Below are 13,240 nucleotides of genomic sequence, written 5' to 3' on the forward strand. Positions count from 1 at the left end.
TAGGATCCTAAAAAATCACTTGAATTGAAGAAAAATTCTTAGAGATATTTTACGAGAAGAGTCCTCCATTCCTCTACCCGCAATAAAATACCTTATGCCACCAGACTCCAAATTTTGGGCTTAGAAAACTTAGAACTACACCGAATACAGTCTGACCTAAGTATAGTACATAAAATTATCTACCACAATGTCCTACCTGTCAATGACTACTTCAGCTTCAACCACAACAATACACGAGCAAATAATAGATGCAAACTCAAGATAAACCACTCCAAACTCGATTGCAGAAAATATGATTTCAGCAATGCACTACCTGACTCTGTGGTTTCTTCCCCAAACCCCCAAAAGTTTAACCTTAGACTATCTACTATTGACCTCACCCCATTCCTAAGAGGTCTGTAAGGGGTTTGCATAAGTGCACCTGCGAGCCTACCGTCATAATATTCCTTTTTACTTACTCTTTTTATGTATCCAAATTATGTTTATACTTTTATCTGTTATTTTATAAATGATTGACAAAATAAATAAAATAAATATTTTAATAAAATTGAAGCTGTCAGGCTTGAGATATCATACATAGCTCTCTGGAAAGTCAAGCCCATAACAACCAACTATCAAGAGAAGTTTCACATGCTAGATTGTCTGTTTTACTACACATGCAGTATTCTGCCTCTATATATTTCTGAAACCTGGTTTGAATTCCTGGTCTTTTTCTGCTCCTTCTCTTTTCCCAGCTTTAAAAGTAAGAGACATCCGTTCTGTCTGGCTTGAGAATCATCTCTTGGTTCCCACCTAACTAACTTTATCCAGTCATTATTAAAATTTTCAATTATTGACATTTACTTAGGCATTTAAAGCGGGGGTGGGAGGAGGAAAATAGAAATACCAGTATTTTTAAAACACTTTTGACTTCTTCTAAAAATTTCATCCGCAATTTTTCATTTTCCCCCTATCCTTCCTTCCATCTCTCAGAGAGAGAACTAGCAACCAGATGACTGCAAAGAAATACAATCCTTCCATCTCCCCATCCTATCAGAACCTATCCGTACTCCTCCCCCATCATCCAGCCTCAACTGTCTGTACCTATCTTTCCATCCCCCCGCCATCAGAACTGATCTTTTCTTTTTCTTCTTCTTCCTCAAGGAAAAAACACAACAGTCCAGCTGACTTTTGAAGAAAAAAGCACCTCTGAGACAACTACTGTATTTCCCCAAAAATAAGACCCAGTCTTCTTTTCTTTTAAACTCTGAAATATGCACTAGGGCTTATTTTTTGGGGAGGGGGATGTCTTTTTTTTTTTTGAGCTGCCCCATGTGCCCTACACTGGCTTACTTCAGTGTAGGGCACATGGGGCACATGTTCCCTAGCCAGGCCATCCACACCCTGACAACTGCCTCCTTGCGGCAGCGGCCACTCTGCAACCCTGTCCAGCAAGATCCCGCATGGCCACTGGCCCACTTCTTCTGGCATGGCACCAGAGCAGGAGGCTGAGTGATGTACCAGTGGCATGGGCATGAGGCAAGATGTGGGGGAGCTGCCCTACACACCCTACCTCTACTTACCTCAGGGCCCCTGCAGCCAGGCCATCCATGCCCCGACAACTGCCTCACCTTGCGGCTGCAGCACCAGCACATCACTTGGTCTCTTGCTCTGGTGACGTGCTGTTCCTGGAAGAAATGGGCCAGCGGCCACATAGGGACTTGGTGGATGGGGCTATTGGAGCCACTGCCTTGAGGTGAGGCAGTTGTCGGGGCATGGATGGCCTGGCTGTGGGGGCCCTGAACCAAGCCGGTGTGTGCATAGTTCCACCCCACTTATCTCAACTCATGTCAATGGGTTCCCAAACAACTAGATGAAATGGGTGGTGGGTGGCTGTGCAGTTGCTTAAGTAGAGCTTATTTTGGGGGTAGAGCTTATATTAGGCACATACACAAAAACATGCTATGGCTTATTTTTGCGATAGGTCTTATTTTCAGGGAAACACAGTATGATCTGGATGACTGAGAATCTCCACCGACATTCGTCTGAAGAACTTTCAGTTTTCAGTTTCTTTAACTTTCTTATTTAGGCAACATCAAGTGACTGCTAAAGGGTGTATGGATGCTAACGTAGTTATTTATATTTAAAGGCTATTTGGGCTCCCCAAGAGCTTATTTTTGTAGGTTGAACTCAAACCAGTCCAATGCATTTCAGATGTCACTTTAGTTGAATCTTTGGTGGCAGCTTTACATCTTGTTTTGACTAGTCAGTGAGGAGATTCTCTGCACATATTTCTTACAAATGGCTTGTACCAGCAATAAAGCACTTCGTAAGGCAACCTCTCCTGCAGCTTTGTCTGTATTTATTAAGTGACTCAGATGAGATCAAAGAGCATAGAGAAGGCACATGTCCCCTCCTGGCTCCTTTCTGCCTCTTTTCTTCCAAATCTATCTGTTCCCATAAAGCAGCTTGTCTGTGTTAAACCACACATGGTTTAAAAAGGGATCCTAGTTTTCTTCAGGCATATAGAGACACAAACCAAAGTCCACTCTCACTTAATCTGCTTGATGAAGAAGCAAATGTTTACCACTGACTCAAAAGGCGACTATAGAATGTTATACTTGACTGAAGTCCCAATCTGTTCTTTTGCTGAGGGGACTCTTGGGATTTCTAATGGGACATGGAACACTTCCCTTTTGGTGCACTGACTGAATGCAAGGCAGTTTAGCTGAGAGTGAAAGTAATTACGACCAGTTTATAGCTGTGTAGTGGCCTAAATTAAATGAGTTTGAAACTACAGACATATGGAAGCCATGTGCCTCTGACATACAGATAACAAACCTTAGAAAATGACTAGAGGCCTCATGAGAAATCCAGGAAAAGTCCCCAAATCCAAAACATCTTTCGACCACAAACATTTCTCTGACTCCTTAAAGATTTTTGATCCACGTTTATCCACATTTATAATTTGCTCTTAATTCTTGTAATATTTTTGAATATTAAATCGTGTAAATTTAAAAAGATCTTGAGTAGAAATTAAATTTCTTTCATGTTTGGGGGCCTGGAAACAGAAACATTCATCTCTAAATAAAGTGTAATCCATTCTCATTTTGCAACACTTCTCCTATTGCTCACAAACATGAAGCCCAAATTAGGTATATTGTTCTTCAGTTGGGGGCCCACCATCAGACATATTACTTTGTGGGTTAACAGGCCTCGGTTCTCTCTTTTCTCTTGTTGAACTTCTATGAAGATGCTGGGAGAAGTCATCTGACAGTTTAGAATAAGGTATAACCAGTATGTTGATATTACTTAGATTTATATTTCTACCCCCAGATTGTCTTAGTGATGTCATGGCCATGTTGACCCAGTGCCTGGAGACCATGGCAACCTGGATGGGGAGAAACAGGCTTTGGCTCAACCCAAGAAAAACTAAGTAGCTTTGGATATTTGAAGCTTCTGGTGCCAGGGATCTTTCATCTTTGGTTCAGGATGAAGTGGCACTGCTTCAGACAGACGCACTGCCCAATCTGGAAGTCCACTTGGATTCACAGCTCCTGCTTGATAAGCAGGAGGCAGCCATTTTCAGGAAGGTCTTTGCACATCTTTTTGGATCAATTGCACCTGTTCCTGAACCAGGTGGGCTTGGTCATAGGAACTCATGTTCTCGTGACATCCTGCCTGGACTGCTGTAACACATTATACACTACACTACCCAGGCCACCATATTCTGCACCTGTTGAACCTGCCAAATGCTCTTCAAGAACATTTGGCAGCTTCAACTAGTGCAGAACATGAAGGGCTGGGTAGTAAATGGAACAGGCTATCTGGCAAATGTGATAATATGATTTGCATTGGCTACAATGTGCTTCTGAGTATAATTAAGTGAGCTGGTAGTCACTTTTAAACATGTTTATGGCTTGGAACAAGGTGTCAGCCTCTAAGGTAGACCAGACTAAGAAACCAAATCACAAGCCAGTGCTATTTTTCTTATAAGGCTACAGTAACAGAATCTTGCATGTATGAATGAACCTCTCTATCCCTTAATGTTCATGAGAACCAGGGAAAGTGTCATCTGAGATGTTTACTTGGGTTAGAGATCCGACTGGACTAATATTTCTTTTATCTAAGTAATGTCTTGGCTGTACTCTGCACCTATTTCTCAAAGTTATATCTTCTGCCCCTTACATCAGGTTATTTAAATGACCATCTCTCCCTAGTTATTTCTACCCATTCTGTTTGGTTAGGCATGATGGGCATGTTCCAGATCCCATAAGCTAAGTAATGTTGACTGATGGGCTCAGAATATATAGATGGTAAAGGTAAAGGTTTACCTTGCAAGTCGTTCCCAACTTTAGGGGGCAGTGCTCATCTCCGTTTCAAATCTGAAGAGCCAGAGCTGTCTGAAGATGGTCATATGGCTAGCATGACTAAACGCCAAAGGCGCATGGAACACTGTTACCTTCCCACTAAAGGTGGTCCCTATTTTTCTACTTGCATTTTTTACATGCTTTTGAACTGCTAGATTGGCAGAAGCTGGGACAAGTAACGGGAGCTCACCCCGTTACGTGGCACTAGGGATTCGAACCACTGAATTGCCAACCTTTCGATTGGCAAACTATATATATATGCTATGGCCCTTTGGAATATTCTCCCTCTGGAGATCAGGTTGGCCCTGACTGCTAGTTTTTTGTAAGGCCCTAAAGACTTGGTTCTGTACTTGGGCCTGTGACTTTTCCTGTGTAAAGGGATCTGTTTCCTGGCTATGCAGGTGACTTATGGTTTTCTCGGCTATTATGTATTTTAGATTTTGTATATGTATCTCTTTTTTAATTTTTTAATTGCTGTTTTTTGCCCAAAGTCATTGCTGAGATGGGTGATTATATAAATTGATTAAATAAATTTTTTAAAAAAGTAACTGATTGAATCCAGATAGCAAAATAAATTCAGATGGTGTGGGATCATGGAGATATTCCAGGGCAAATCCCATGGAAAAAAGATGGCTTTGCCTTAGGGCAGAATGTGAGGAATTGCTGGCAAAAACATCAGAGAAAAGAAAACAGAGCGGTCTTAAGTCCAGGACCTTGATTTGGATCAAGATGATGCCAAATGGGCGATTTGAAAGCAACAAATGATGGTGATGGCATCCAACAAACTACACAGTTGTCGTGATGATATTGAGGTACAACTGGGGGGAGGGGCTGCACAAGGCAACCTTATTTTTCCCCTTTTAAAATAAATAAAAAAAACCTTACACATCACAACAAATGGATGAGTATATCAACATAATCTTCTTCTTCATCCCTTAATTGAAGATTATTTTTTCCACAATAAAAGTAACATTTAATTCTATATTTTTAATTTACTTGTATCCAAAGGGAATCTTCCATAAAAGCAGTCTAAAATTACTTTTTTTCACCATAGAGAAAAAGTTTGCGCGAATAACATCTCAAACCTGCAAGAAAATAACTTTAGGTGCCACGATTCATCTTCCAGACAATTCTATCTGAATGACTGAAAATCTTCATAGACATATTGCCGCACATTTGAGGGAAGAAACCTTGAGGTTGGTGTGGGAATACCCCTAAGAATTTTGGGAGTTGGCACATTCCAACAACTCTCTACCCATTCAGATTCCCTGAATCGTCTTGTTCAGACTGAAGAAACTGCCTGGACGGGCAGCAAAATGTCTCAAACCAACAAGCCAACAAGAAAACCAAGAAGAAAATAAGTTCAGTTGTCATGACTCAACTGCCAGAGAAGTCTACCTGAATGACTGAGCACCAAGGTGGCGCAGTGGTTAGAGTGCAGTACTGCAGGCTACTTCAGCTGACTGCTAGCTGCAGTTCAGCAGATCGAATCTCACCGGCTCAAGGTTGACTCAGCCTTCCATCCTTCCGAGGTGGTTAAAATGAGGACCCAGATTGTTGGGGGCAATATGCTAATTCTGTAAACCGCTTAGAAATCGCTGTAAAGCACTATGAAGCGGTATATAAGTCTAAGTGCTATTACTAATGCTATCTTCATCAGTATTTGACTCAAATTCATTGCTAGATGTTAAAGAATAATCTGAAATTATGAGAATCAAGAGAAGGTGCAGAAAGAACTAATTTTCCTCCTCCTTGTATTAATTCTGGGATAGTTGGTTATATAGCCAATTACTTAGAATAATCTATTAGAATACTACCACATACCATCACAATATGCTGAAGAATATTCCTACCGGTAATTATGCAGTAAAGAGGAACTGATCAAAACATACATATTATAGTTAAAGAGTAAGTGAGATCCATCTTACCAAAGTTGCAAGAATATAGTGGTATCCTATCCCATTTTTTTCAAGCTTGATTATCTGTAATTAGAAAAATAAAGCACAAAAACAATTTACTGGCAAATTGAGAAATATCTCTCTAATATTTTTACCCTGTTTGTGGAGGAAATAAGAAACATTTCACTGGGATTGAAGCTGCTTAAAGAATATAACTCCTACATTTAAATACACATTGTAGTATGCATACTACCACATGATAGTAACATGAAACAAGTGATTGAAAAATAAAAACATTCTCATCCTCAGATGAAAATATAAATACGGGATACCTTCAAATAAGTCACAAGCATTAACAATGTTTGCTCTTTGTCTCACAAGCCAATTGATTGTGATCATCAGGCAATGTTTATGAACATACTGCCCAGATGCATATTCACATTTGGCAAAACTAAAACAAATACAATACAGAATGAATTGTTCCTTTGCTTTCCTGCAACGCCCAAAGGAGAACTTGTTTATTTCATTTTGAGCCTTTTCCCACTTGTACCTAGTGACAGCCAAGCATGACATGACAACACCATGTTTTTCTGCTGTTGGATCTGGCTCTGGCATTATCACATCTCAATCCATGAATGAGACAGTTAAAATTTGTTCTTAGCTCTTAAGGGATTAAAAGAGTATTTTCCTCTTTATTCCAAGGTGTCTGTAATCCATGTCACTCATTTCCTTGGTCAGAAATCCAGGGGCTGTGATGATTTGAAATACAATAGAGACTGAATAGGAACTGGCAATATGGACAGCAATTTCATGCCAGTATAGATTCCTGCCAACTCAAATATGGGTGGAGAGCCATCCAATTCAGCAGCTAAGAAAAAGCCCTGAGATTGACCATTGCGAATTCCTGGAGTTACATGGGCTCATAGATACAAGAAATGCAAATTTTTACCCAATTATTAAAAAAAAAACACGCAAAACTAGAACTATGCACTGAAAGAAATAATTGGGCTGGATTGAAACTTAGGTCACACTGAGACAAGATGCATTGAAATTGAACATATTTTGTAATATAATATGCTGATTTTAATAAAGCCACTGGAAAAGAAGATATTTTATTTACAAGTATTTCTAAGCCATCATTAATGTTAAAAGTTATCCAAAATTTGATTAAATCTGGAATTAACTCAAACGGTGAGAACTTTTTTAATTATCAGAACATCCCCTATCGACCACTCTAGCCTTTTCCAATCTAGATATCCTTTGAAATGTAAATTTCAAATTCCAGAAATGTCAGCCACCTTTGTTAAGAAATCTGGAAGTTAAAGTTCACATATTCAGAATGTATCCAGAATAGGGAAGTTTGGACTAAGCTGGCAATGGTGAACCTTTTGGACTCGGTGTGTCAAAAAATTTGGAAAATGCCTAACTTAAATTTGCTGGCATATCACACTATAGACACTTTGAGACAACTCCAGGCACATAAGGTCTTCATTCCTGAAGTAGCCTTGGAGCACTTCTGCAGCCTCTGAAAACTGTGCAAAATCATGCTCTGTTCTTCTGCAATTTTGGAGGCATTGAAAGCTGCAGAAGAGCACAACTCATTCTCACATGGCCTCCTCAAAAATCATATGAGAATGTGATGTGCTTTCAAAAATAGTTATCAGGTATTGTGAAATATGGCCTGTCACTCAAAATGTTATGCCATGTCACCTTTAACATGTGTAGCATAGGTTCACCATTAAGTAAACCATCATTCTGCTTTTAACGGAATAAATAATAAGACCTCTGAGAGCTCAGATACAATGTGCAGGTGTTTCCTGGTAATGTTTAAATTGTTTTTGTAAATTTCATTCTGGAACCTATAGTTAAATGTATTGAGAAAATGACAGATTGTTTATGAACTTTATGCATTAAAATATGACCAATCATTTAAAAAAATCTTGACTGTGATTCACCCCATAACTTCTGTCACATATACACAGCCACTTTATTAAAGTCTAAACAGCTGATGAACACAATGGAAATCTTGAGAAGTGTCCTTTAACCTCTAGTCTATTTATCCTACAGAATGGCAAGAAGATTCAAATCGCTTATCCTTATCCTTATCCTATAGAAGTAAGCAGAAAGGCATTGATTCTTCTTGTGTCTCATATGCAACAGGCATTTTCTTTCTAGTATGGCCTACTTGTAGCATTCATAAATTATATAATTGTTCTTATTATTCTAGAAATACAATGAAAATTCTTGAAACTGAAGTAAGGGTCATTTAAATAAACATTCCTATACAATGGTCATGGCTATACTTAATCTTCCTGTGTTATATAATGTTGAGAGCTCTCCAATTGAAGTTGTGCAAAAGAATGACTGTAGATCGGTACTTTAATATATGATTTTCCTATCTAAGGAACCATTCTCACTTCACTATCATCTGGATATACGGTAACTGCAGATAATTTGTCAATGTAAACCATTTCATGGCTTCCAATACTCCCATATTTCTTGGTCAGTAGTAGATTATTGCCTTAGTGAAATCAATATCATTGCCTTGGTGAATTCTTTTTGTTCCATATATTTCTGATTTACTTTGATCAGATGAGTTGTAACAGTGTTACCTATTTTTGATGGCAAGATGGAAAGCAGTCGTGAACTATTTGTGCCAGTTTCTACTCTCTCCATTTCTTTTATTAGAATTGCAGCTATAAACAAGAACAGACCCAATACAAATACAAATTCAATTCCACATTTTCCTCCCTTTTCTTTCTTAGTTTTTCAATTAAACATCAATTCCCCAGGTGAGAACTGGGGAATGCTATACAATGTCATAAAATTTCTCAGCATTACAGTGATCACCAAATGGATTAGTTGTTATTGGACACTTGTTTCTATCTTAACTGGCTCACCTACTTTAGAGTTTTCCAGCTGCAATGCCCTTGAGTACAGGAGTAAAAGCTTCCTGACTCCTATACTAATATCCTTGTACCTCTATTAGCGTTATCAGAGCAGATACAAATAAGTAAGGCTCTACCATCACCTTTTCTACTATACGGATCTCCTGGGTTGGATAATTAAATAATGGCTGAAACAAATACATCTGGAAGTGCTGCAGATCAGTCGGTTTTTCCATGAACAGTTCCTATCTAGGACATGAAGCTTCCTGCATTTCTACTAATAAAAAAAATGCATTCCTCGGTTAACTTCTGGCTTCTGACTGCTTCTCCCCAAAAAGGAAATGAAAGGAGGCATTTCTAAACTTGCGAATCCAATCTTGTGCTTGTATACATATCTGCTTTTGAGTTGTAGCATTTGCATTAATCAAGAAAAAGGCTCCAAAATGCAGCTGTCAGGAAGTGAAAATTTAGAGGGCTGGAGCACATGAGAAAGTTCTTCATTTAGACTCTCACTGTGTAGCATTCATTCATTCATTCATTCATCATTCATTCATTCATTCATTCATTCAGCTTTATAATTAATAAAAATGAGCAAAAAAGCAAAACCTAATAATAGTGATGGTGATACATTGCCAAGGAGGACAGCAGCAGGAGGAGGAGGAGGAGGAGGAGGATAAGAAGAAACACATAAGCATTTTAACAAAAAAGTGAAATAAGTATGACTAAGAAAAATATGATGTAATGTGATAAAAAAACTAGTTACATTCCTATATACAGTATACTTGTCTAAGGCAAATATTTTTCAAGCATGTATATATTTCTAATGCATGTATATATTATTTTCATAGTCTTCCAAAGAGACAGAAAGCAAACTTCCTCATTAGAGTTGTGAAAGACAAGTCCTACCTACCCCTTTCCTGTTCACTATTGCATTTCAGCAGTACAGTCTACATGAACAACTCTGAATCCTTTGTGACTAGCCTACTGAATGCCTCTAAATGAAAGAGCTGTTCCCCAGCCATTTGTGATTCACAGCTCAGGTTTCAGATGTAATGCAACAAGTGAATATGAATAAACAGATGGGAGGAGCCCAGGGGAAAAGTGTGATTAATTTGATCAACACTCTAACGCCCGAGTTACAGCACAGCAGCTGTTTTGTTGTGGACAGTATTTAATAGCTCAGAGTGGCCTACAATCTCTACAGGGGTTTTCAAAACACTTCCGTTTATTTCTGCAGATACAGCTGTACTTCTGCATGACTTCTGGGCTATGCCAGCCACGTTTCTACATGGGCAATTATTTGTGAAATCACTTGTGCAATATATATCATAAGCGCAGTTGTGTGCCATGTATACATATGATTCTATTGTGTATCCCAGAGGTCTAGTACAGTGCAGCATCAAATATGCTAGACTATAGCTGGGGGACCCAGATTCAAATCTACCTCTAACCACTTTCATATATTTACAAAAACCCATAGCTTTATATATTTAAAATAACTGCATCTTCATGTTATAACATTTATTAAAATGAATTAAATCTCTTTTAAAAGAGGACTTGTTGCCCACATTTATGGTATTTCATTGCCAATAACAAGGATCAAATCTAGGCATAATTTCCAAACAATATTTTAGTTTTTCTTGTCTTGCTTCATAAAGCCTTAGCCCTTCATTCTAAAATGGTGTGTTTGTAATTGTGTTTTAGATTGGATTAGATTAAATTAGATTAGATTTTGATATTGGTATTTTTAGGAAACCATTTCTATTATATTGTGGCTTCAGTAAATAATACATAAACAAATATTGTATTCCAAAAAGATCCTTATTATATTAGGCTCTAATAACAAAAAGCTACATATCCAGAGTTTTTCATATGTGGTATTCCTATCCTTATCAGGAAAAGAAGAGGAGAGACAGGGCAACATTTCCAACATTTCTAAATGCAGATCCTAGCACCATAAGCAAAGCAGAAGCATGCTCTACTGCTCTTGATTCTGCATCTATAGATACCAATCTTAATGTGAAGATCCCACTGCCCAGCCCACACAAATGCTATTGCCATGAAAAAAGCTAGGTTTCATGGAGATACACTTCTGAAAGGACAGTCTAAATCAGGGATGCCAAACTTACAGTGTCATCTTGTTGTCACATGATGTATCAGGACTTTCCCCCCTTTGCTAAAATGGGGGTGGGAATGGCCAGCATGTGTTGCATCCGGCCCAAGGACCAGGAGTTTGACACCCCTGGTCTAAATGGAAGTAAGAAATAAGTCTCTTGAGTATTTTCCTTTCAGTAATCAGATCTGACAAGCAATATTTTTGACCAATCTTGTGGTCTCAGATTTTAACTAAAAGGGGACCTAGGCTGATTCTACTATAAGTGCCATTATTACTTTAATCTGGGACCGTCTTGCCTTATTTGTGCACAATTTAAAACCTACCTTGCCTAAGATAGCATTTAGTCGTTCTGATTCACAATCAACAACCACGACCCGTTCCTTCTTCTTCTCCAAATTTTGGAAGAGTGACTTGTAGTCCTCTTCTGTTGTTGTCATAACGTTGACTGCTGTTACCTGCCAGTTTTTCTCTGCAGCTGTATCCAATACCTTTTGCAGCACTGACAAACCTGAGATAGGATAAGATCAGATCAGATCAATTCATGGCAATGGCTGTTTTATCTTTCTAATTGCTATAACAGTCAATGAAATCATAGCTTTCAGAAATGCTTCATTTCTATATATACCTCATGATCTCAATCAATAAATCCAAGGTAAGAGGCAGCATTTTAATATTGAACATCTACATGACATGTTTACATGGTCACATAATGTTTATATCAATGGTACATTAAATCAGAATTATTGTTCCCATTTTATATGTGTTGGCAGCTGGACAAGTCCACTGTGATATGGTGATTTATTTAATGTAACTTAATGTGTTACGTGGCACAAATTAGATTTGCAGTATCCACTGTATTTCCTACATTTAGTAAGAACTTAATCTCTTTATCCAAATCCAATTCTTCATCTGTCCCATAGCTCAGTCAGACTTACCCCGGTCAGCATCATAAATGTACATAAACTTCTGGCACTTGTAAAATTCAATGACACTGATGAGGGCATCCTGAAGTTCAGGGCGCAGCTGAATAACAAATTGATTGGATGTGTCAACAGGGAAGCTGGGTGTTACAAAGCAGACATGTAGTGCCCCACAGAAGGACGTGAGCATGTTGACAGTCCTCCTCTCATAAAAGCCAAAGATAGCATAGACCCCCTTGGAGAACTGGGAACAGACTGTGGAAAGAGAAAGAAGAAAAAAACCCAAAAGTCAGAAATTCTCTGAAAGAAATTAGGTACACACACACACACACGTAAGTATGTGTGTGTATGTATGTATACTTATTATTATGAGTTTATTCCTTTACAAATAGTCATACAATTCAAAGCATTGAAACTGAAGAAAGCCTTAAAGATGGAATGTTCCATTCGTTTTCTCTGAGTTTGATGACACACTGTCGTCATTAGAAGATACCGTCTTAACTGGCACTTTTTCAAATATCTTCCAAGGAAATTGAGGCTTTTAAAATGATAGGATTAAGTTTATCTAAGCCCACACACTCAAGCAAAGGAAGAAAGGATACTGGAGGAGTTTTGTGATATATCATCATATGTTATATCCTTACTATATGGTTATTTCCATGCAGGTCTAGGAAAAATGCATTAAAGATTTCTTCAAGATAATAAAGCCACTGCAATGAATTTTATAATTCTAAGCAAACATTTTTTAATTTCATGCAAAATTAATGTTTCAATCTACAGTATAACATCTAAATGAGAATTAAAAAGGAGTTTTGTCCAAATTAAATGTTTCAAAACCATGTTGGGGTTTCAAAAATTCTTCTTGATGTGACAATTAAAATAAATCTGCTTTTAATAGGCCTACCTTCTGGCCATTCAAGTATCGGGATGCCTTATGCACGGTCACTCATGCTCTGGTCACGTCTCGGTTGGATTATTGCAATGCTCTCTACATGGGACTGCCCTTGAGGTGCACCCAGAGGCTGCAGTTAGTCCAGAATGCGGCTGCGTGAGTAGTAACGGGAGCCAC

The 13,240-nt window shown here is 38.4% G+C and overlaps 1 protein-coding gene across 4 annotated transcripts in view; it reads right to left on the reverse strand.

Annotated features, from left to right (window-relative positions):
* Positions 1-13,240, reverse strand: part of GRIA1 (glutamate ionotropic receptor AMPA type subunit 1) — a 280,511-nt gene that overhangs the window by 114,866 nt on the left and 152,405 nt on the right. For 3 of the 4 annotated variants that reach the window (XM_058171231.1, XM_058171229.1, XM_058171228.1), the window contains exons 3-5: positions 12,187-12,426; positions 11,575-11,759; positions 6,278-6,331 (exon numbers count right to left, since the gene is read on the reverse strand). In XM_058171231.1, the coding sequence (XP_058027214.1) occupies positions 6,278-6,331; positions 11,575-11,759; positions 12,187-12,426 (479 nt within the window). The remainder of the gene's footprint in view (positions 1-6,277; positions 6,332-11,574; positions 11,760-12,186; positions 12,427-13,240) is intronic. The other variant, XM_058171232.1, reaches the window with a different exon arrangement.

This window comes from Ahaetulla prasina, chromosome 2 (genome assembly GCF_028640845.1).
Source record: "Ahaetulla prasina isolate Xishuangbanna chromosome 2, ASM2864084v1, whole genome shotgun sequence".
NCBI classification, from domain to species: Eukaryota; Metazoa; Chordata; class Lepidosauria; order Squamata; family Colubridae; genus Ahaetulla; species Ahaetulla prasina.